This window comes from Xiphias gladius, chromosome 11 (genome assembly GCF_016859285.1).
Source record: "Xiphias gladius isolate SHS-SW01 ecotype Sanya breed wild chromosome 11, ASM1685928v1, whole genome shotgun sequence".
Lineage (NCBI taxonomy): Eukaryota > Metazoa > Chordata > Actinopteri > Istiophoriformes > Xiphiidae > Xiphias > Xiphias gladius.
In genome coordinates this window covers 9,566,694-9,592,504 of record NC_053410.1, presented here as the reverse complement: position 1 = coordinate 9,592,504, position 25,811 = coordinate 9,566,694, and the positions used below count along the sequence as shown (strand labels likewise).

The window sequence follows — 25,811 nt, the reverse complement described above, 5'->3', positions numbered from 1 at the left end:
TTTTAAATGCCAATTAGTCTGTGTAGTTTTGGATAACAATTACTTTTTGCCACCTCTCTGTTGTAACTATGATCACATTTAGTTCTCTGTCGGGGTGTCCTTATTATGACTGTAATGAGTGAGCAAATGCCTATTTTCCAGCAAGTCTAGGAGACCTCCGAACTCTTTAGTTTCTATATCGGCTTGGGCTAAAATCATAGCAACACCCACAGTACAATATAGCACCAGAGAGATCTGTCATGTTATGCCAGTATGTGAGCCTGCATGCCTGCTGATGCGTGGCTGTATGCATGCATAGAAAATTGTTTATTAGGAGCTGTAAAACATGGAGATAGAGAGAGGAAGTGAGAGCACTTAAGGTAAAAGCTGTAGGGATCACCCTTAAACTAAAAGCACAAAAAACAGGGATTCACAGTTTTATGTAACAGGTTTCTAACATGGTCCAGATTTAAATTGACAATGTTCCAAATACTCCAGCTCTAAACTATGCTTAAATTAAATGTAAATAAAAGTGCTGGCACAATGAATCAAACAACATTCTTGGTAGGGTGTGAAATCAGAATTCCAAATGCGTCCCTCTGTACTCATATACACATTAGCATTTACAGTGATTCTCTCAATAGTGATCTTTGCATATGAATTTTTACACCAAAATCAGTTAAGGATTTCATTCAACGGTACCAATGCATAGTAATTCCGCTAATGCAATTGTAGAAGCACTCACAGCCCTATGAAACTCACACAGTCTCATGTGATAAACTCTTGTCTCTTGTTCGTCGAACGAGAGGGACAGAATTCCCAATACCCTTGATTATGGATATGTGGGAATCGATATTCCTTTGTAGGTTGTTAGAATTTAATAGTTGACATGTTACTGTAAACTGCTCACTGTGAATGCTGTCTCAAAATAAGACTAAATAAGAATAGTTTCTTGTTATAATTCGTGAATTTCTTCATAACCAACAAACCTAAGGCAAACAAACAAATCAGAAACTGCTGCAATATCAAGCTGTTCTAGTAATTTCACAAAGACATTAACTGACTGATACATGAGAAAGATACTGAAAAATATCAACATAAAATTATTTTTGCAAGTGGGTATTTTTTGGCAAATCTAGCTTTTAGAAATTGCACTTTCTAAAAACAGATTATAGTCCCTTATCGAGTAACGCCACCTGCATATCTTCACTTACAATAGTTATGCATAAATGTGATGCTGTATATGGCCATATCTTTCAAATGCGGGTGTTAACACAGACCTGTGAATGAGACATCAAAGGAAACAGATGAATATGCATGTGCACATGTTGAACACTGACTCATACATATCTCCGTAAGAGCAAAATAAGGAAAGGAAAAAGTAAGCAAGTAAAACAGGTAAGAAAAGGATAAAAGGACACCTGAACTGGCATTCAGGTATTTATATTCTTTCCACTGGGGCTTTACTTTAATTGAACATTTTCTCCAGAGCTTTTGGACTGTGATAGGCTTTGTGCTGGGTACCAGTGCAGTACTTGTTTTCCAAGTGGTTGCCTTTGCAATTACCCTTATAACTCTTACTGTATTTGGAGTCTGCCACTTGGGAACTGGGCAATAACCCTGAGCCCACAGCAACAATTTCACAGAGACAGAACTTTCCAACAATATTGTAGGGTTTTGGTATAATTGCATCTCATATTATGCTGCAGGGAGACAAATGTACAGAGTGATAAAGCTATTAACGTATACAGACAAAGTAACTGTGTTTTGACTATTCCAATTGAACAAGAATATGAACTACACAAGTGTTTTGCAAAAACTTAAAAATGGCTAAAATGCCTCTACAACATAAAAAATAATAAGTATTAGACATATTTAAGTGCACTTCTAACCAGCTGAACGTTGTGCTCCAATCCTACTGTTGGCCAGCTTACTGAGACAAAAACTGAACAACAGGCTATGAGGGAGCATCTCTGCTATTCTGCTTCTGACACTTAGGTACAACTTTATAGGTCACCAGATAAATGGGGTAGACTTCGCTGGGTGCCTTTTATGAGATTAACCACCCCCCCCGAAGAAATAAAAACTACCCAAGAGGTTTACTGTTTCAATAGTGCTAAGCATGACTCATAACCGCAAATATCAATCAAAGTTTATTACCCTCAGTCAAGAAAAGAATGTGTTTTGTGAGCTGCTTCTGAAATATATAAACTGACAAGAGTTTTTGCTCTATACACCTGACTGCATTAAATATTTCCTTCTCTTACTGAGCAGAGGCATAGAGGACAAGTTTAGAGTGATCAGGCTAGGAAGCTATCAATTGTGGGGGCAATATTGTTGTTTCATCACTTTCCTCATCATGATAATCACCTTTACCATCACCACCAACATCATCAGTAACACAATGCTCAAGTTATTTACCATTTGAAGGCCTTTTCTAACATTTTAAAAAGTCTCCTGACATTGATTAATGTGAAGGGATAAGCCATCACCTCAAATAACACCACAGTTTTAATTCTCCAGCATTACTTATGAAAAGGAAAATTATTTATGAAAAGCTCTTTAACTTCAGCAGATGATTCATACTTGTGCAAGTAATAACGATCCATCAAGTAAAGAGCTTGCCAACTACCCGGTTTCAATTTTAATACCAGAGTTTGGATATACAACCATTTCTCTTGATTATTCTGCCCTCCTGTGAAATATGTACTTGAAGAGGTGGTTTTGTTTAGATTTTGTTGGAATAAAATACTTTGTTACAAAATGCTGTGCTCTTGGAGGTAACCTATTGTATACAAGGGCAAACACATCCGGAATAAATCATTTCAAACTCACGGCCAAAGAGTGTTGGTGAGTTTCTCACAAGTTCCCAGAAGGTACCCTTAATTGATCATGGACTGAGGGGGAGCGTTCTATTCTCTACTTGTCAAAATTTAGTATTTACTTATCATGCAAGGCAATTAATGTGTTCTCTGTGTGCACTACAGTTTCTCCATGCTCCATGGTAATAAAACTTGGCTTATTATGGGGAATGAATCTATACCTTAATGTTTCTTTTTGTAACACGACCTGAGAGATGACAGAACAAATAGTGAATATTAAAAAAACAAAAACAAGTCTGGAGAGAGGGTAAGAACAAATGAACAGAAAGAGAAATAGAGACATAGACGATTGTGTACAGTGCAATAAGAGAGGAGACAAAAGAAGAAGAGGCAAGGGCAGAAAGATGAAGTGCCCATGTGGAGAGAAACATGAAACCATTAAGATGGGGAAAAAACAAAGAGGAAAAGAGGGAATGTCCTGTAACAGGGACAGAAGGGGAAGGAGAGACAGAGAGAGAAGAGGAGGGAACAGAGGGCAGAGGAGGATGAGATGTGGGACAATGATAGATCGTTTTCTGGCAGGCTCAATTTGTCAAATGCTGTTATTGGGAGGAAAATGGAATAGAGGAGCAGCAGTGAGGGTCAGAGGGAGAGGACAGGGGTCCAGAGGTGGGAGCGTCAAGCCAGGAGGGAGCAACGCCAGCGGACAGTAAGCGAGATAAACTCCACACACCTCTTCACCTCTGGCCTTCAACAAATGATCATTGAGGTTACAGTGGTCTGACGACTCCATTCCAGTAACCAGTGTCCCACTATACACATCATGAACATGATTTTAGAAGTACTTCTAGTGTGTGTGTATGTGTGTGTCATAGAGTGGAGTACTCAGCCTGCGAAAACAGTTGTATGATTTCCTCTAAGACTAGTGGAGCTTTGTAAAGTCTGAGAAAATAACCTTGATGTTGTAGCCAAGTTTGGGTTTGAAAATCCAAATTTATAACAGAAAGCCTTTGTTACAAACGGGGGGGTGTGGAGTTTGAATGACGTGGCCATTTATGAGACAGGGATGGTAAAACAAAAGATGCAATTGAACTGAATCATGGCAAGTGTAGTAACCAGTTCGGAGCTCTACCCATACTAGTGACTAAAATTCAGGATAGCTTGGCTGCTGCTGCACCGATATTTTTATAATCGGTTTCTAACGAGTCTCCCCAGCTTTACGGATTTGCGATACTTAATCCCTAGAATACCCCCTGAAAGAGTTTGTTTTATCTTTCAAAATCAAATACAAACCTTAAATCCCCAAAGTTCTTCCTAGCTCACAGTTGACAGTTGAGTTTCAAGACATCAACCTAGTCCACGGTTTAAATTTTGGTTTGATCCATCACACAAAGCGATTTTCTATGTTTGCGCTACAGTTTCTCCATGCTCCATGGTAAAAACACTTGGCTCATTATAGAGGAAAATTGGAGCTACTATGGATAAAAATCTGGAAATTTGGGTATTTGGGGATACTTTTGGGTACTATAAAAAAACAACAACAAAAAAAACAGGGAGTGTAGCTTGCATAGGCACACATGCATTGCATTTAGAGTTTCTGGCCAAAGCTAATTTGTATCTACTGTCCTTTGGTAGCCAAAACAATATATATCAATTTTACATAATCTAGGAATGACATTCATATGGTAAGAAAATCAAATAAAATAGCAAACATGATTACGTTCCCAGACCACAACCATTGTCTGTTTATACAGTACAGACAATCTCGATTCCAAATAGGCTCTCATAATGTGCCCTCTGTTTAAAACTTTACCCGCACCTCCCTACTAAGTACTGGCCATTTCCAAAGTGTGGCTTTATTTGTCACATCTATAAACTCTCCCAGCCTCCCATTCCAATGATGCCACCTGACCAGTCACACACCATGGTCTTCATTTCTATTTTGCTACCTAGCCTAATTCAATCTTCTGGGTGGCTGCAAGTGTGATTTTCTATCATGTTATAAAAAAAAAAAGGAAAAAAAAATCAGGCTGAGAAGTACTTTTGGAGCTTTTTAATTATACCCGGCCTCACTCGTTAGCACTGGGGGGGGGGGGGGGGGGGGTAGACAAAACGGGCAGTGATGGATCTAGGGGAGGAATGAGGGGTAATGCAGTGAAGGTGTGCATGTGTTTGGGCATCATTCTGTGTGCGTTTATGAACGCAAAGGCTGTTGTTTGTGCCAGCACTACGCTTCCCTGCATCAACACCATGCACTCTGTGTCAGGTTAATGAGTCATGCTGGGATAAAAACTTCCAGGTCATGGCCAGCTTTATTTTGTCTGAGGGAGCGGCAAAGTCCAGTTGCCAAGAAACAACTGTGCTGCATGTTGGAATATTCGGAAAAATGTGAGGGGAAATAAAAACCAAAAAAAAAACCCCAGACTAGGTAAAATGAGTACAGCTAAGAGGCCTCACTGATGACCATTGTTTTCATATTATATCATATCTTAGTAAGTTGTGTGTCTCCCGTAGAAGAATAAGAAGAAATGCTGTCAAAAACTAAAGCATCAATAAAAGTGGGGGGGGGGAATTGAAAAAGGTAAGCAAAAGAAAAAGTACAGGGCACAGGAAATTAAGACAGTATAGACACAGGGGATATTACCTATTACTGCTGAGAGGTGCTGTAGATTGAAAGTGGTTTTGGACCTTTCCGCAGTTTGATAACAAGTTAAAGTGCTGCAGATATAAGAAAGAGTATCATTTGGATTGAAACATTGCAGATAAGACTGAGTAAATGATTTTTTTTTTACTGTAATTCTGCCACTTTTGTATATCTGCAGTCTAATTGGAATATTTTTATGTACCCTGTCACCATTACATTAAAGGGGACACAATCTTAAAATACTCCTTTTTCTTTCATAATGTTTTCAACGTGCGACACTCTGACTATGAAAAAACCATTGGAAAGTCAAAAATGTTACAAAATACAGCTTACTCCCAAGAGGGATCTATGGCTTTCATGTCAGAAATACGTGGGTTAAAGTGTGTGTGAGATTTGCACGCGTATACGTGTGTGTGTGTGTGTGTGTGTGTGTGTGTGTGTGTGTGTGTGTGTGTGTGTGTGTGTGTGTGTGTGTGTGTATGTGTGTTGTGCCCCACAAGCTGTCATGTGAAGAGCACTGAAACCCCCAAGCAAGGAAAGCCATCATCACTGTCTTTTTCCATAGCACCCCACAATAGCATGTCAACTCAGGCCGCTTTTAAATCGCCATCCACAAGCAGTTGTGACATTAAGACGGAAGAGTCCTTGGCATCAAAACAAAATTCCTTGCAAGGGCAAATGTGTTTATTACATCTCACACTCAAGCGGCACAAGGGTCCATTTTTAATAAGCGATTCATGGTCTCAAGTGAATCCGTTTTCTACATCACAACCTCATTTGCCATGCAGTCGAATGGGTTCACAGACATGTTCTGAAAGTCGCTCTGTGCTTTTGTTGTTGTTCAGAAAATAGGAAAAGCAAAGTCACCGTTTCACTGTTACGTGCAAATTCTTTTCAAGAGGACATTTTAAAAAGCGAGTGGACAAAAGAGAAAGACGGAAGAAATTATCTACTGAAATAAATCATTTTCAACATCAAACCAGATTTTCTGAACTCTTACTGATATTATTCTGGGACAGGGCAAGCAAGTAAAAGTATGTTTCGTGCCACGGGTTTGCCGGAGGAGTTACACAAACAGCTCCAGAATGTTTGCTTAGTGAAGGCATTCATATTGCCTCCTTCCCTCTGAAATAAATATTTGGATGTTGATCTGGGTGTTCCAGTTAGCTTAGATGGTCCATAAAATTCTACATTAATGAAAAACCAAAATTTTTCAAGGTCACCAGCTAAAACTTAAAAGAAGGCAGGAGGACGATACAGTAATCCACTACCACCAGTCTAGCAGGTGACACTACTGCGCGTCTTGAATCCTTTGGCAGTTCAAATGGAGCCCAGGTGACACTACGGGGAATGTCTGCTTTCAAAATTGCTTTTATTCAGGATGGAAAACCGAGTATACAGAAAAAGTATAATTTCCATCATCTAGTGACAGATTCAGGATACATATATTTCAATCTGAGGTTTTGTGAAGCTGAGTAATGATAGTTTTACTCTTAAGGATAGGTGGTGTATAATATAGTAGATCCACCACATTTGAGACTGCAGTTCTGACAATTTTTCATTCCTGCGTAAACATACCTCAAAAATAAGCAGGGCATTCTGCACCAAGATTGGCTGGCAAATATCACAGTCCATTGTTTAAAAGAAAGTAAGAGAAACACTTTTGAAATATTGTCAAAATATGACTAATAATATGAGTAATAACGCATTTTAATTAGCAACACTTGAATGGCCTTAACAAATTAAGATGTGATAATTATATATCAGTTTTTTAAAATGTCATCAGATGATCTTGCAGTCGACTGAAGGTGACTTTTCATTCAAGTTTAAGAGGAGAGGTGATGACAAGGTAAAATATAATCTATGCCGAGTTTTTTTTTTTTTTCTTTTTGAAAAACAAACTGTATCTCCCTCCAGCTGAATTCATTTCAGCTGTCACTGTGGCAGAAAGGTATGATAAACTTTCCCACATAAGAAGTTCAACCCGGGCAGCACCCACACTTTCACAGGCTACAGATTAAAATGCTTACCACTGTCAAAATCCATTCCTTAACTATTTCTGAACACAAAAGCCATCTTTTTCCACTGGCTTTAAAATCCTCCTTTCTTAAATAAGAACTACCTCTGAGCTACCATACTCAGGTCCAGTCTCAGCACTCATATCTTTTGTCTCTCTTCACTACCCTTTCTTCCATTAAATTCCACCCATTACGGTTTCATACAGAGGTGCTTTAATATGCTGGAGGAGCCCCTTTAAGCTCTCCATCTCTTTCTCATGTTTGACCTTTCTTCTGTACATCCTTCTCCCCACCCTTTATTTCTCTCTCTGCCTTTATGTCCCTCATAGTTGTGGTCTCTCTCCGTTTCTGTCTCTCTCTCTCTATCCTCCTGCCACGCTGTGGAGCGTCTCTTTCTCCCATCTCATGTTCGCTGGCAGCAGGCAGCAGTGCTTGTCACTCTTGTAGCTTGGTGTAGCTGCCCCACGGGAGGCAGACCTCACCTCACTCTCTGCCCCATCTATCAACTGGCTTGCAGAGCTGGCATGCCGACTGACGTTTCCCCTCACATCAACACCTTTAGGAGGACGCCGTCCCGCTTGCATAGTGAGAGCGGATGCAAGAGAGAATTAGCAAATATTTAACTTATATTACACAACGAAAGCTGATGCAGACTTAAATACTCCCAAGCCTATGAGACTTAATCCACAACTGGAACCTGAAAAAGCTTGAATGCTGGCTTACTACTAATAGTACACTTTAAATATATACAGTGCATTTGGAAAGTATTCAGACCCCTTCACTTTTTTCGTATTTTGTTATATTACAGCCTTATGCTATAATTAAAAAAAATTTTTTAAAAAAGTTCCCCTTATCGATCCACACTAAATAGCCCATAAAGACAAAGTGAAAACAGAATTCTAGAAATTTTTGAAAATTTATTAAAATGGAAAAACTAAAATATCACATTGACATAAGTATTCAGACCCTTTACTATGACACTTGAAATTTTGCTCTGGTCCCTCCCATTTCTCTTGATCATCTTTGAGATGTTTCTACAACTCGATTGGAGTCCACCTGTGGTAAATTCACTCGATTGGACATGATTTGGAAAGGCAGACACCTATTTATATAAGGTCTCACAGCTGACGATGCATGTCAGAGCAAAAACCAAGTCATGAGGTCAAAGGAAATACCTGCAGAGCTCAGACACAGGATTGTGTAGAGGCAAAGATCTGGGGAAGGCTACAAAATAATTCTGCTGCACTGAAGATTCGCAAGAGCACAGTGGCCTCCATAATTCTTCGACCAGGACTTTTCCTAGAGCTGGGTGTCTTACCAAACTGAGCAATCAGTGGAGAAGGGCCTTGGTAAAAGAGGTGACCAAGAACCCAGTGGTCACTCTGGCTGAGCTCCAGAGATCCTGTGTCATATCTGGTTTCCTCCAGACATGACACCAAAAAGAAATGAGACCAAAAAAGTTCAATCTTGGTTTCATCAGACCACAGAATCTTGTTCCTCACAGTCTTTTAAGTTCTTTTTTTGCAAGCTCCAAGCAGGCTTTCATGTTTCTTTCACTGAGGGGAGGCTTCCGTCTGCCCACTCTGTCATAAGACCCAGATCTGTGGAGTGCTGCAGTGATGGTTGTCCTACTAGACAGAAGGTCCGTCTTTAGCATAAGGCTGCAACATAACAAAATGTGAAAAAAGTGAAGGGGTCTGAATACTTACCAGATGCACTGTACTTGTATTATATACTTAATGTTAACACGCGTTAGTCTTACTATTAAGACATACTTTACTATTCATTGTCAGAATTCACATTCAGTTCAGTATTCCAATGTCTTAAAGCATTTTAATCAGTGTTGGTGAAAATGAAATACTATCTCCAAAAGCAAGAACCTAGAGAGCCAAAAATCTAATTTGGGTGTCTTCAAGATATATAGCTTGGAGCTGCACCGACTGACAGTTAATTGGAGAGTGACTTTGGTAACTCATAAATTGTGTCAATTTGTTGTACCTAAACGTGCATCATTTCATCTAAGTGATTGAGCAAATGCTTACTTATACAACCCAAGGACATAGAAATGGGACACTTGAAACCTTAAAATTCCACTTTATGATCCTCTAAAAGACTCTGCGTGACTCAAGTGAAGGTCCCCTATCATGAAGAGACAAAGAGTAGTTGGGTGTCAGGAACGGGGCCGCACTGAAGCTGACAGAAGATGCTACATCCTCTTCTGGCCAAAGTGAATAAGAGATTAGATGGCAACTGTCCGGTTGGGAGAAAACAAGAGCTCAGAATTTTCAGCATAAAACCACAGAAAATGTCAATGACATATGCATCTTGTTCAATGTATGAGAAATGACTCTGATCAGAGAACCCAGCTAAATTAGTCCTTTGATGAACTGTCGGCCTGAGAAAGGTGACTCTTTTTTATCTGCCCAAATCATATTGGGATATTTTTCCGTCAACCCCATCTGACCCTGTAGAGGAATAAATAGCGTAGAGAGATTACAAGAAATTGGACATCTGGGCACACACATGTGAAAGATGCCCTGACGCCATACACAGGAGCAAGATACCCAGACTGTTGTCATTTTATGTCTGTCTGCAGTCAATTTGCATCTCTTTTTTAGTCATTTTGAATCTCTTTGTAGTTGTTTTGTATCTCTTTGCAGCTTTTTTTCATCATTGTAGACTTTCTACATCTCTTCATGGTCATTTTGGTCTCTTTTTAGTTGCTTTGGATCTTTGTCTTGTCATTTTGCATCTCTTTATAGTGGTTTAGAATCTCTGTTATTTAGAGTCTCTCTGTGGTCATTTTACATCTCTCTGTGGTCATTTTGCTTCTCGTTGTTATTGTTCCGCATTTCCATATAGCTGTTTTGCATCTCTTTGAGATAATTTTACACCTGTTTGCAGCTTTTTTTTGTTTCTTTGTAGTAATTTTGCATCTCTTTGTGGTTGTTTTGTGTCTCTTTGTAGATATGTTCAATAATACAATCAACTTCACATAGTTTCAGTAACAATACTTAATGCATTGCCTTAAAACTGCCTTAATGCATTTTGTCATGCTTTGCAAAAAATGTTTGAGACAACCAAAAGCATTAATCCCAGTAATCAACCACATTTCTTAACACTGATATTACAATCATGAAAATAAGATTTGCCATCTGTGATCAATTTTTCATCTGGCAGTCACGATGGCAACTTCACTTCTTTTCTCTCATGCTGAGAGAGTTCAGGAGTACTTAACTCTCTAAGGCATCATCATCATCATTTTCCATTCAGATAAGAGCATATTTACATTTTCTCCCACAGTACCTCTGGTGGGGAGGGGGAACGCTGTGTGACAACAGTTACCAAAGTATTAATGAAGCTTTGGTGCATTAAAAAATCTCCACCACTTCTAATGTATTAGCATATTCACAGGGGCATTTGGGGTCTGTGCTGAATGTGAAGCCGTGCTTATTTCTTAGTCCCCAAGATGCCTCATGTTAATTGTATACGAAATGATAAAGAATATAATTGATGAGATTAAATGAAATGTTATGAGAAGTAAAGATATCTACCACAGTCTATGGGTGTGTGTCTGTGTGTGCGCACTACAACCAAATTCACTGGAGTACAGTAAAAAGACCAAAGCAGTATATCATTAATGAAACTTGATAGCCTTGGTGTATTCACAGCCTCTGCACTGATTTATTTGTCTACAAGTGCTTCACTTCTAGATTAATAATAGAGCATCTGAACGAAGCTAACTGGAACTAGGTTTTTGTGTTACTGTTGGTTAAGGCTCTTTTCTATGGTATTTTATAGAAAGATTAAATTTGTCAGTGCAAAAAATTTGGGGCACACATAGATAAACGGAAAAAAAGCATAACATTTTTGAGACACAAAAGCATATCCAGAGTTTTCCCTACCATTCTATGACTTAGGCACAGCTCCTACGCGTTTTTCTGCAGCCCGTAAGATGAATGAACAGAAAAAAGTATGCTGAGAGTTCTCTACCATTCTGGAGAGAAAAGGTACCCTATTGAAATTATCCTTGAAAAATTGGGGGTCGTCTTATGTTTGAGGACGAAACAATTACATGTTCATTACGTCAAATATTCTTTTTGAATGGAGATAGTGGTGCATTTTGGGTTGTTTGTAACCTTAATATTACTAGGCTAGCAAGTGTTTTCAAGTCCGTCTAGAGTGAATCTTTCAGAGTTAGTCAGCCCTAAAAGTTTTTGCTTTGCCCAGATTAACCAGGAGGAGTTTCTAAAGGCCGGTGTAACGTGTTTTCGCTGCCACATAGGAAAAAGATTTGTGACAAAAAGAATTCCTAACATCTCCTGACATCTTCACTGTAAAAAATCAACCAAGGAGAAATACTGTCAGCCATGAATTACACCTGTCGCAGATGATGAGGTAAAAAAAAAAGTCTGAAAACTGTCAAAAAAATGATTCTGAGAGAGAGAGAGAGAGAGAGACGAACTGAATCTCAGTAACTAAGTCAGCTGACTAGTGGCTACACCAATTGATAAAGTGACCTGCGTACAGACATCCAACAAAGATTTTGGCAAGCAGCCAAACACTTTTACATTGTCAGATAGCGATGGGAGGTTGACAAAATTGCAGGTCAAATCCATTCATCTTAAGTATAGTTTTACCAATGTCAATTTGAATGGTGCACAGTGCAGACACTCACGAAACGTGAAGGATTATTTCAGGACACAGCGTTTGCTTGTCAGTGAGCATATTAGTTTCTCTGTTGTTCTAGCTAATGTCTGAGTTACTATGAAAAAAAAGAACAACCTGTGTTTATAAATATTTTCATTATAATGGTCCAAAATTAAATGAAAAAGGAACGGAAATATTGAAAGGCTTTCCACCAAGAGAAAATACCTTCTCAGTGTCCTGGGACCAAGCAAATCCAAATGAAAAAAAAAAAAAATTAAACTTTGGCTCAAAGCAGAAGGATAAGTATATTCATTGTAGCCTACGGAAATGTCACAACTCAGAGTTTAGTCTTTCTTTCATGGCAAGCGACATTAAGGAAAATGTGAAAAGGTTTTCCACCAAGAGAAAATACCTTTTCAGTATCCTGGGAAAGAGAAAACTCGTAATGAAAATGAAGCAAAAATGAAAACTTGGCCCCATTAAAACATCTGTTTCTTTAAAGTACCAATTTAGAGTCAGGGCTTTTTGAAGAATATTCAATTCATATGCTAAAATGAGAAACACAAATAAATGTTTTGTCCAAATGGACATTTAAGTTATTTTAAATATGATAAGATACCCCATCTTTTAATTCTCTGCTTTTCCTTCAACGGTGTAGATTCAAATTACCGTATTTCAGTCCATTGCTACGTAAGACGGATACGTATGCTTAATGTGGTCTATAAAAATATCACAACTCAGAGCTTAAGTTTCGCCTTTTTTTTTTTTTTTTTTTTTAAATGGCAAGTGACATTAAGGGAAATGTGAAAAGGTTTTCCACCAAGAGAAAATACCTTCTTAGTATCCTGGGAAAGAGCAAACTCATAATGACAATAAAGCACAAAAATGAAACCTTGGGCTAAATAAAACGTTTGTTTCTTTAAAGTACCAATTTAGAATGTGGACTTTTTGCTGAAAATACAAAATAAAGTTTAAAATGAGAAATGCTACGTCTTGCAACTCTAAATGGACAATATTTTACAGTTCATTTATCATAAGATACCCAATCTTTTGACACGCTGCACTGCCTTCTAGTGTATATATTCAAGTGAATTTTCTGTACAAATCCAGGCTCTTTCTGCTGATTCAAATAATATGAAATTTGTGGATCTCACTTTCATCAAATGCTGACACATCACAGACGCTTTGTAATTTTAATTACAATATATAATTATACATTTTTCATTTGAGTTGGAAAATCCTCAGTGTTTCATCAGCATTTCACTGTCCTTGCCAATAAACTCCAATACGTTACTCTGATTTCAGCTGCTACAATTAGTAAAATAATGTGGAAGGAGCAAATAGAGGAAAGGTTAGTAAAAGCTTCCAAGTTAGAACAGCATGAGCTTAGAGAGATGCAAATTCTCTGTGGCGCCACACAGCTGACTTTGACTTTTTTTGAACTTTGCCTGGGGTTATATGCAATGCTGCTGATCAGAACAGTAAATAAACTCCCTTCACTTGGAGTGTAGTGAAGACTGAATTAATGTTTTCCTGTAGAAATACTGTTTCTTCTGTCCAAAGATATATATGTAACATTTGATGCAGAAAATTCGTGCTAGGAATGTGGTTTTCCTTGGGCCAAGTCAATATTGAAGGCAAAACACATCTCAGTCTGATCTGTGCCATCTGCTTTGGGTTTTGTCAGAGCTCCACAAGGGCGCAGACAAGCAATTGCATCTTATTTCATCAGTTTTAACAAGAGAAAGGTCACTACTATGGTAGTGGCAAGTTCCCTGTGAAAACTAAGCAATTTATCTCCGATTACTCCAGTATTTTGTCATGTTTTTCATTAACTACGGTTGAGGCAATGAAATGTTTGATCAGCTGTCATATTAAGGGTGCCAGGAGACGTCTTTCTGTTCGTGGGTGATCATCTTTATTGAATAAATGCTTGTTTTCTATCTGGCTTTTTGACCGTCTCCCCGCTTGTGTTGCCGATCCTTGATGAGGGAAAGTCTCAGCAATGTAGCCTACCTGGTGGATGAACACCTGTGCACCTCGAGGGCTCATTAGCAGCACAGCCCGCCGTAAAGTGTCCCGATACCGGTTGAGCTCCTCAGTGCGCATCGTGTTGAAGAGGTCAGTAAAGACGCGGCTGACATTGCGGTCCACCCTCTGCAGGGACACATCCAGACCCAGCCGAGAAGCCTGGTCCATAAAGGTTTGCAAACCCCGGATGTCTGAAGGAGGAGAAACAGTGACAGAAGATGGGTTACGGGGGGAGACACAAACACAAACAGACAGAGACTGAGTAGAAATAACATTTTAGGCAAGGGCAAGGTTATACAGTACTTTATTTCTGGACCATTTAATCAGAATAGTGGGTAAACAGCCTGTATTTCCAACATATGCACATGCACTCTATATTTTCAGGCTTCGCTCCAGGGGCTTCAAGGCAGGTTTTGTTCTTTGCTCTGGATCTAAAGCATGATAAAACACAACAAGTACTTCTGTCTTTATGCTTCCTGGGGTTTACAGGATATAAAACTGCAGACAGGTGTTGCTTTCCCCAGAGATCTGTGTGTGTGTGTGTGTGTGTGTGTGTGTGTGTGTGTGTGTGTGTGTGTGTGTGTGTGTGTGTGTGTGTGTTCACTATACAGGAGACCACTTAACAGAAGCCTGCGAAGCACACACAAATCAAAGGTAATGTGCAGCAGAGGGCTCACAATAAGCACACCAATCCAAGCAGTCACAGTAGGAGCAGCGGCCCAGCATGTGCCAAGTCATGCTGCATTGTTAGAGAGAGGTTTGGCAAAATCACCAGTGACAGACCTCATTCTGCATCCACAAGGGTCTGTGTGTGTGTGTGTGTGTGTGTGTGGGTGTGTGTGTGGTTGGGAGGGTTTTCCCCTGTTGCATCTCTGGAGATTTGATGAGTCTTTGAGTGCTCTAATGCTTTACTACTGAAATAACAGTAGTAGATAATATACAGAGACATAGAAAGGCAAACTGGCTCATATATACATAAAGTATGTTGTATGGTGCATAGATCTTAGTTGCTCAGAAGCCTAAACTGGAAATTGTGCTAATAGAAAAACCCCGGACCCAGTCTGAGCAGTGAAGCAACATATTGGTACATCACCCTTGTTTCTAAGACTACAACTTGGGGCAAACTGAAGTAGCAATATGACTAAGTACCATATGAAGCAAATCATAAAGAATTAGATGCATTGTTCGATTTTTCCTGCCAGTGTTGTATTGCAATTTATGTTTTGGGTAAAATAAATACTCACAGATGCCACTGGATTCTCTTCAGAATAAAAATGTTCAAAGGGCAGAACAAAACATGAAATTAAATCATTCATCATTTTGAAGCCTCGCCAAACTCATACTGAGATTACTCTTTGAAAACTCTTTCCTCTCTTTCCTTTCCAAACACACACTTTCACGCACGTCTTTACTTTTGTCTCTAAATTGAAATCGTTACCCTCGGTGATGTTACTTTGAATACAATGGGACAAAAGCTCAACCTCAAAGTAATTCCTCCTTTTGTTAGAGCACAAACACAATTTGTAAATTAATCACGGTTCCTTCCCTCCTGTCCCATGACTAGACCATTGCAATTAATTTTGGCTACAGTACTTTGTATACACAATATTCCCCTGCAGTAACATCTGCTGATATTGATTTTCGACTAAACATAGAATCTGATTTAATATTGTTTTCTGTTCTTCAGTCTGAACCATCTCTGTTATATGAAACCCAGAGGGTATAAAAGGGTAAACCTTCCGCAAATTTGTGTTGTTTCAGTAACCAAACAAATTACTAACTCATGTACACGAACTAACAAACTGGGGAGTTGAAGACTTTCTTTTTTAAATTACTCATCCACTTCAGGCTGGACTAACGCAACAAGAGATCGGGGGAATTGACCAAAAAAAAAAAAAAAAACAAACAATTCTGACCAGTAACATAATGTAGCTGTTTGGTGAAAAACCTCTACTCTATCTCTCAAACGGGAAATAGGGGAAATATACTTTTACAAACAAACAAGAGTTTTTAATCCCACGAAGAGCAGAGGGAAAGCAACCATGTGATAACTACTCTAGGATCCCAATAGAAACACCGGACTTCAAAGCTGGGATTCCAAAACCGTAGTAGGCTTTTCCACGGGGCAACTGTGTCAGCCATGGACAGGGCTGCAGAAAAGAGGATTAACGTGGAATTAAAAGGTCCGATTTCTGGACATGTTTACCCGAGCATCATTTCTTTACACAAATCTGATTCTGAAAGATTTAGATATCAAAACTTAACCCTTTTCTGCCCCCTGCATCAGTATCCGGCTCCAACTCTGACAACTAGCTCACTACTCATTCTTTCTGTCCCTAACCTATCTTTTGCTGAACAGTATGTATCTGTTTGAGAGGACAGGAAAGATAGATCAAGGGAGACTGAGAATACCCCATGAAGTTGCTCCTACATCCTTTTCAGCTCTATCTTACTCGAGTTGTAAGTAAAGTGGGACTCCCTCTCAGATTGGAGAAATGCAGAAATGAGCATATCATGATAAAAGGGCTCAGAGGTTTTTACTGAGCTGTCAAGCTGTGTTGCCAAGCAGAAAATCCTGAGAAATGGCTACGCTACTAGCATGTGTTTACCCAAAATTGAGATTAATCTGTTAAGCAATCACTGTTATTCTTATAACAATAACATCTGTTAATTATATACAACACAGGTTTTTTTTTTGGCGATCTCATCAGGTAGTGAATGGGTTATGCACTGCCTTAAGAACAATTAAAGCAACAGAGAGAGAAAGCAGAAAGAATGAAATTACTGCTTCAGTTTCAATCCACCCACTTTTTACTGACTGTAGATATCTACTCTATGTTAACAAAGTACTTGTAAGAGTAACTGGATTAATGCTCTGAATAAAAGGGCAACAAAATATGTCCAATATATCTTACAGCTTGGAAATGAGAGCCATACATCATATCTATACAGCAGTAAATTTGTCAATCATGACTGCTGCTCGAAGCTCCTGCAAAAGCGGGGGAGTTCAAAGTAAGACTAACGTTTGTAATATCATCTTATATCCACTCTCCGAAATGAATAAATAAATAAAAATCTGAGTTTCTTTTTAAAAAGGAGATTTGTTCAAGCAAAATTTCAGTCAGATGTTATGGCCATATGCATACAAAAGTCTGAATTTTGTTTTCTGCTACAAGAAGGCATTAATCAATCCAATTAACACCTCTTGGCAAGAGGAGATGCTTCTCATGACAAAAGTATAGAGAAAAATGAGGGAAAAAGACAAATTAGTTGCTGATTATGCAACAAAATCTCTCTAAGTAACAAAAATGAAAAGCTGAACCACTGAGGATTTGTGCCTCAAATGGTGTTTATGAAATTTCCTTTTCAGTCAGATTCTTACATTAAAGATTTTTTTAATGTTGTTTTTAATTACCTGTTTTTAAAAATAAAAACCAATTTTTAATTGAAAAATGCAAATAATGAGACCTATCCAAAAGCGACAAGACAGACTCTGGAAGCAATGCAGCAGCATTTTAGAGAACTTGAGAAAAGATCTGTGGGCTAAAGCAGAGACAGCAAATGACCCATTCAGTCAATAATCAGAGAATGCACACATACATATTTTTTTCTATACATGTAAATGAATTAATGACGTTTTATCTACAAATCATATTTAGTTCCTTCTTATATGTGAGCAGAGCACAGGGTGCTGTTTTGGGGCATGTAGATGAGGATGTTGGCACATACATACTCTTTGTTACTCTGTTACTCTCATACTCTGTTCGTCTGTATGCATGTACGCATGCACATTATAAATTACAAACTGGGCTGCGGAGACAAGCAAAACCAACGCCTTGCAGAAGAGAAACACAAGGTGAACAAAAACTGAAGTTCTTACACCATACCAAAAACCGTGACAGTGTGTGAACAGTAGTCTGTCACAACATTGACTGAAATGCCTCTAGGGATGTGAAAGGCAAGTTAGGGCAGAGTTAAAATTCAAAACGAAACACACAATTTACAGGGATGCTAAACATATATATATATATCATGCACTGCTACAAAAACTGTTTATCTGACACAATTCAGGCTCTTTGGAGGCCTGTTTTCAACATTAAACTTGTCGTGGAGCATAGCTAAAACTGTATTGTTTACACTCACTGAGCACTTTATTAGGAACACTTCTACACCTGCTTATTCATGCATTTATCCAATCAGCCAATCATGTGGCAGCAGTGCAATGCATACAGCGATACAGATACAGGTCAGGAGCTTCAGTTAATGTTCATATCAAACATCAGAAGGGGGGAAAAATGTGATCACAGTGACTTTGACCATGGCATGATTGTTGGTGCCGCACGGGCTTGTTTGAGTATCAGAAACTGCTGATCTCCTGGGATTTTCATGCACAACAGTCTCTATTGTTTATTCAGAATGTAGAGAAAAACAAAAAATATTCAGTGAGCGGCAGTCCTGCGACAGAAACACCTTGCTGATGAGAGAGGTGAGAGGAGAATGGCCAGATTGGTTGGAGCTGACACAAAGGCTACGGTAACTCAAATAAGCACTCCAGAAATGCAACTCAGAATGCACAATGCGTTGATCCTTAAGGAAGATTGGTAACAAAAGCAGACGACCACATCGGGTTCCTCGACTGCTATCCGCCAAGAAGTGGATATTTTGGCGAGGTAGTGACTATCACTAACCTTATCTGGTGTTTTTATTGAGGTAAATCTTTTCAAATGAGCATGATCTCCCTGCTATTTTGCTCAACTTTGCAGGTAAGGAAATATAAGGTTTTTCTGCTTTACAAGGGTGAGTCTATTGAAAGTGAAAAATCACTACTAAGCCCCACAATTTTGTCCTGAGCTTGGTTAGGACACAGGAGTTCTGCATCTGTTATCATTGTGGTCCAAGTTGTGGAAAGCAGTTTTTTACTATTACACTTTTGGTAGGCATGAATATATCACGTCACACGACTGTTGGTCATAGAGTATATAATCTGAAGGAAAGCCCCGTCAACAAATTGGTTCCAATATAAGCAGTCTGGTCTGAATGTGCAGAGAGTGTAGGGCTTGAGTTACAGTCCAGGATTGAATATCTCAGTCTGGGCCTGGTGAATGCTCTCAAAGGTACTGCACAGTGATTGTATTTTTGGCTTGCACATTTTAGTATGAGAGGGGAATAAAATCGATTGCCCCACTCAAATTTGGCAGGCAAGCTTTTGGGATGGTACAATACTATGTGTTTAGAAGGGAGCCAGTTAGACCAGAATGTAACAATTGGAATTGTAAAAATGTAATAATCAAAAACTAGAAACAATGTAGAATCAGGAATCAATAAAAATAGGAAAAAGAAAAAAAAAAAATCAGCCCCGCACAAGAGTGTAATGGTAAGTTTTTTGTAAATACGTTTTTTTTTTAAATTTAAAATGTGGTCAGATTTAGGGTTAAAATAACAGAAAATATAACTGAGACCTTTTGTGGAACGTCTACTTTTTGTCACCCGATTGTTGAGCATCAACACAGAACTATGCAAATTGGGTCTTAACAATTATTTTATTCTCTCTCAAAAAGGTTGAGTGCTTCTGTTTGGTCATGCAGGATTTATTTCTTCATTTCTAACTGGTAATAAACCTTTGTTGACAAGTAGAATAATAGTGCTACATCCATATACAATATCTGCATATTTCCTACTTCCTATAATTTCCTACTACCACAGAGATTAACATTTTCTCAATGGTTCCTGGTGAATCTTTCCAGTTGAGATTTAATACTGACAACTATCAGGTGTAAAACCCTGACTGGCATGAGTATACTGCATATACTGCAAAAAAAAGATACAAATATTGTTACAGTTTCTCTTCCTTTGAACACCTTTCCTTCTCTATTTTACTTTGTTTTTGATCTTTTCTCTCTCTTCTTATTGAAAATGTCGATTACCTGAAGGTCATCTGAATGTTCACTCCCTGCGAAATTTTATCTGTGAAAATTATGACATGTACACGCTACATGACTTTCAACATTGTCAGATTGCTGTACCCTTCACAACGCAACTTGTTGTCTTGTAATCGTGAATCTTGAAATTGTTGTGGTTTGCACACTACATGACTGATCAGCGGCGGGGGTCAAAAATTACAAGCTCTCTCCCCAGGAGGAATGCTCACTCACTCTGACTCTGTTTTTTTTCAAAATGGATGTGCGCAAGAAATGAGCGATCCGGGGTTTTTTGTGCGCTGGTTTACAGTGAAAAAAAAAAAGAAAAAAAAAAAGAAAAGAATATGGATGAGAGAATGGATTTTCTTTTAGCAATGCTTGTTGATGTTGTACAACTCCTCCCCGAGGTTTCCCCTCACCCTGTGTCTTGCACTCTCATTGGCTGTAGCTTGTCACCATTGCCACTCACAACACTTCAACACTTTTCACACTACTATATTTAGACTTACCAACTGCTCCACATATTTATCCCGTTAGATATTTTTCGGGGCGTCTGCGATGCATCAGCGAGTCTCTCAGATTGTGTCTTTGAACAGTTTGTAAACAATGATCGAAAGCCAATTTGCCTCTGATCTGGGGCTTTTCTCAGTGATCTCCGAAAACTGTTGGCGAGTCCAATTTGAGGGCTAAAATCGTGTAGTATGTTGGCAGTGTTACAGACCTCATGGCCTAAATGTAGGATTAACTGAGATGGAATAGAGTAACACAATAAGAGGCATATGAAAGCGTATGTCATTACACAAAAGCGTCTCAATAAGCGTCTTCACTGCTCTCACAAGGCTTGCTTCATTTTCTCAGAACTGTCACTAACCCAAGCCCTCACATTACACATTACAGACTAGCTACCAACTCTGCAGGAGATATCCTTTTTGTGTCTATGTTCGCTCTGCGTGTGGGTATAAATGCACTTTCTACATCAGGAACCAAAAGCAGTTTAATCAATCTCACACCTAATCCCAGCCTAGTGCTCTCTCTCTAACAGAGAGCCAATCACTACAGGGAGGCCTGAGACAGATGTAACTGCTCCACAGACATTACTAAGTGCAGGTTAACTCAGAGAGACCTGCCAAGGAGCCTACTGATGTTCAAGAAAATCGATCCCTCTTTCCTATAATCGTGCCTCAGTCACCTTTTATGCTCTCCTTCTTATGATAAAATGACAAGGCAATTTTACAGGAGCTTTTGTTTGCAGATTCTCTACCCACTGTCCATCCTGCCCCACTATCAATAGCTGGCTTCCTTTTACATGTGCAGTATTTTGAGTATGGCATGAGCGCACCTTCAACGGCATTTATGTGAGCAGAGCTAGAACAGAACAGACAGCTTTGGAAAAACTGGTTCAAAAACAATCTTACTGGTTTGGAGGTGATGGTAAAGACTATTTAAATTTTCCATATTCAAGATAATGGTTATCTAAGGTCTGAACACCGAGAGGTGACTCTCATCTTGTATTCAAGTTCTTTTCAGTAGCTTGCTGTTTGAGCAGGTGTGCGTCAGATAGACAAACATGTTGTGTTAGATTTAAAACAAAGCACGGCATGACTGACTTATTCAATTTGCTGCCATTCTGCTGAATGGTGTCTATTTAAAGACATGGTTGGTTTAAAAATCAAGCAGTGAAGAAAGCATGAACCTGGGTTGTGTCTAGTCACGGTCAAATGTAAAATGAACTGGAATAAAACCACATCTAGTGATTCAGCGCAGGAACTCAACGCACAACTTTGGATTCAGTCAATGTAATTTAAATGCAACCAAAACACAACGGTGAACAGTTGTTTGTGTATCAAATTTTCATTTGATATTCGAGCACTACCACAATACCCACAATGCACAAGGGGCTGCATGGTCCTTGACAGCAAAGCGAGAGTTTGTTTTTCAGTGGGAGACATGAACTTATAAGACCTTACCATGCACTGGGTCAATTTTTTCCTTTTCAAATAAAAAGCTGAGGCATTAGACTACCCTTCAGCGCTGTCAGAGAACATGGCTCAAATCAGCAAATGTAGGATAGTTCGGAAGGAAGTAACACAATATTGGCTATAAAAAAAACTGTTGCTGATGAAAAAGAAAGGGAAGAGAGAAAAAAACAAAAAAGGACAAAAGAAAGAAAGAGCAAAGAGCTGGAAAAAGCTGAAGCTTAGAAGGTGTGAAGGGTCTTTTGGTTAGCAAAGTGCTGTTACAGGATGATCATAATTTTGTTCTTTTTTTATTTGCTAAAGGCACAAAAGGAGAAGGCAAATTGGGATGTTTTGCAGTTGAAGCAGAATGCCATTCTGATTCCAGCAGTGTAAGAATATCGTTATTTCTGTTACTCGTGAAAGAAATTATGGAACACGCTCTCTCACAACAGAGAATCAAATTATGTGCTGAAAATGTACAATGATAAATGGAACCAGAAGAGGTGAAGCTTTAGAAGTTGTTTACATAATGTGCTTTTTATGCAACTGATGCATTGGTGGAGACTGGAATGAATTGGCTTCCCTCACACACTTCATTACACTGAGCTACACTTTGCCCCTGAGGTCAGGGAAGCCAGCTGTTTAAGCTGTAATGAAACACAAAACTCACCATGTACTCTACTAGTGAAGAGCCTAGTGCTGCCCTCACCATCTAAAAACTAAGGATTAACGAGATATGATGGATTATAAAAATAATTGTTTAGATGAGTGTAATATAATCATGTTTAGGATCATTCTTTGTGCATAGGGCTACAGTGCAATGCCTGGGGCTACGTGCAAGTGCTCTATCCTGTCTAACATCTGCTTTCGTAGACTAATGCTCCGTCAGCAAATTGATGACATAGTAGTCCTGCCAAACACCGCCTTATCACACCTCATCCAGAAGTCCATCACCCACAGTTCACTTCCACTTTACATGTTTGACAAAGACGGCCTTGGTATAGCAATCAGGCTTCTAACAAATTTGAAAAAGGACATTTGATGTACAAAGTGTTCATCCAGACAGTCTGTTCGTTTTGGTATAAGTTTTTAGTATCAGATTTTTTTTTTAAATTGAATGAGATAATCTTTCTGACCTCTGAAAGGATCAAAAACTCACATCTTTCAACAGTCAGCTATATTTTACATTACATTGGATGGATATACACAGACTGAATGCTCCGATGCTCTTGTGCCTTGTCATAGTCACAGTCAATCAGAAAATGTAATTAAGACTGAAGAAAAAGGTCCTGTTCAGAGCTGGCATTAACATGCATCTTGGGTGATCCGATCACAAGTGGACAGCTCTAAATATGTCACAACACACCTGTCATTAACATGTGTCTGCACATGAGGGTTGACTGACCACTTGTGATCACCTCCCCGCTATATATATGATATGGGAATATGTAATTAAACTAATATGACTTAGTTTTGTTAAGCTTTGTTGCACTTGTTCTTCTGCATGTCTACTGCATTACTGTGTAAGATCATTGATAGAAACAAAAAACAGAGTCAAATTCCTTGTATGTGTTAACATGCTTGGCCAATAAAGCTGCTTCTGATAGAACACAAAGTTGTAACCATGAGAGGAGACAATGCTTCAAATATGATGTCAAACATGGTTGCACAGGTGCTACAAATTCTAAAATGTAGATGCTTCACACACATCTTCAACCCGGCAGCACAGAAGAGCTATACAAGCACCGCAGTTTCAAGGTGGGCATCCAAGATTAGTGTCACCAATTCAGTATCTGACTAAATGTGACATATGGTCACAATCTCCCCTTCCGATCACTTCAGCATTTTATCCTATTAGACATTTGTGTGAAATTTTGCCATTATTAGCGTATGAATTCTTGAGTTATGGCCAAAACATATTTTGTGAGGCCACAGTAACCTTGGACCACCAATTTCTATTCAGTCAAATTTCTAATCAGTTCATCCTTGAGTCCAAGTGGATGCTTTTGCTTGTTGTAGTTAAATTCCCTCCAGGCATTCCTGATATATCGCATTCAAAGGAATGGGATGGATATGAGGTCAAAGTGAACTTGACCTTTGAACTTTGATCACCAAAATCTAATCAGTCCATGCTTGAGACCAAGTGAACATTTGTGCTAAATTTGAAGAAATTCTCTCAAGGTGTTCCTGAGATATCACGTTCACAGACAGACAGACAACCCGGGTTTGGGACTGTTGGTTGGACAAAGCGAGCACTTGAAATTCATCAGATTGGGCTTTAGGAAATCTTGACGGCATTTTTACCCTTAATTTTCCGACATTTTTTGTCACACACAAGTAATTGACGAAATAATTATCATATTAATTGATAGTGAAAATAATCATTAGTTTCAGCCCTGGCAAACAACAAAAACTTTTGTACTACAATCATAAGAGATGGCTCAAGAATATGAAAAATATTATGAAAGGATCTTTCCTTGTGAAGGGCATGTCACTTCCTGCCCTTTTCGTGCTAAACATAGAGAGCTGAAGAGAGAAGATAACAAGGCCTTGGCAAGATCACAATGAGACCCTGATCCGAGCTCCTGCTCTGTGAGTGATGTTACATAATCTAATTTCCCCTGTTTGATTATCACCGATCTGACAGTATCTGTTGAAAGCGATGTGATGTTCCAAACTCTGTGCTCATGAAGTTTTTCGCAATGATGGAAAATGGGAGTTGGTCGGAGAAGCACAAACAAAGATGAGTACACTGTGAAACATCATACAGGAATTTAGTGGAATCAATTGATCGTTAACTTAATGTAAATATTTAAGTTTTGTTAATTCCAGGTTAATTCCACTTAGAATGTCTAGTTTTCATTTTCAGACCACTTTAGAACTTACAAACACGACTTGTTCTAACACGAGGTCTTTTGACTTAAAATGAGGAGTTAAATGAATGAACTGCTGAGAGTTCACACAACTCATTAAATGTTTTTAAAGAAACAAAACTAGCATATTAACAGACTTCCCAGCATCCACAGAGAGATAAAAGTCTCAAGAGAATCTCTTTTGTTGTAGTTTAAAAACAAAACAAAACAGACATGATAGAAACTTGCTGTTTCTTTAATACATGCGCAGGTAAGTCATGGTTGTTTCTTTTCGTAGTAATTAAAACAATTCCAACCATGACGAAGGCTAATATTGAATTCAGTCCCTACCCCCATACAGTTATAATTTAATCAGGTCACTGGGAGGAACCTCACATATTGTCTTTGTACTGACTATGATACAAAATGGCTCCAACAGCTGTAGCTGGAAGTTCTTCATGTCAAATGAGGAAGTGATGCTTTAAATTGAGAAAATGTAAAAGGAAAGCAAATCTGTCTGTAATGATTGTCTGTGTGACTAAAAAGCCGATTCAACTCAATATCTTAAGTTTATTGAAATTGTTTTCAACAATGTGCTCAAACATTTTCAGATAAGAATCTGAATCAAATTTTATCAAGCAGTATGATAGCCCTCTGGCTGAATAAATTAAGTGTAATGTATCAAAGTTGTCTGCTGAAACGTACAATTATTTTCACCCTTTCTTCCTCGCCTTCACCAAGTGTGGTTGTAATTCTGGGAACTATCAGCAGACGCTGGGCGACATTACATACTAGTGGGTGATATTATAGCAGAAAATGATTAACAAATAACTGTCAGTGCTCTGAAGCAAGGGGACATTTTTATGGGGACTTTAAAGGCAATTCAAAGTGTTTTATGTAATGCAAAAGACCTAAAACAGAGAGGCGCAGAAGACATTT

At 38.7% G+C, this 25,811-nt stretch overlaps 1 protein-coding gene across 1 annotated transcript in view; it reads right to left on the bottom strand.

Moving 5' to 3' along the window:
- Positions 1-25,811, bottom strand: part of grid1a (glutamate receptor, ionotropic, delta 1a) — a 225,717-nt gene that overhangs the window by 57,005 nt on the left and 142,901 nt on the right. Inside the window, exon 4 of the mRNA XM_040139593.1 lies at positions 14,130-14,335. Within this exon, the coding sequence (XP_039995527.1) occupies positions 14,130-14,335 (206 nt within the window). The remainder of the gene's footprint in view (positions 1-14,129; positions 14,336-25,811) is intronic.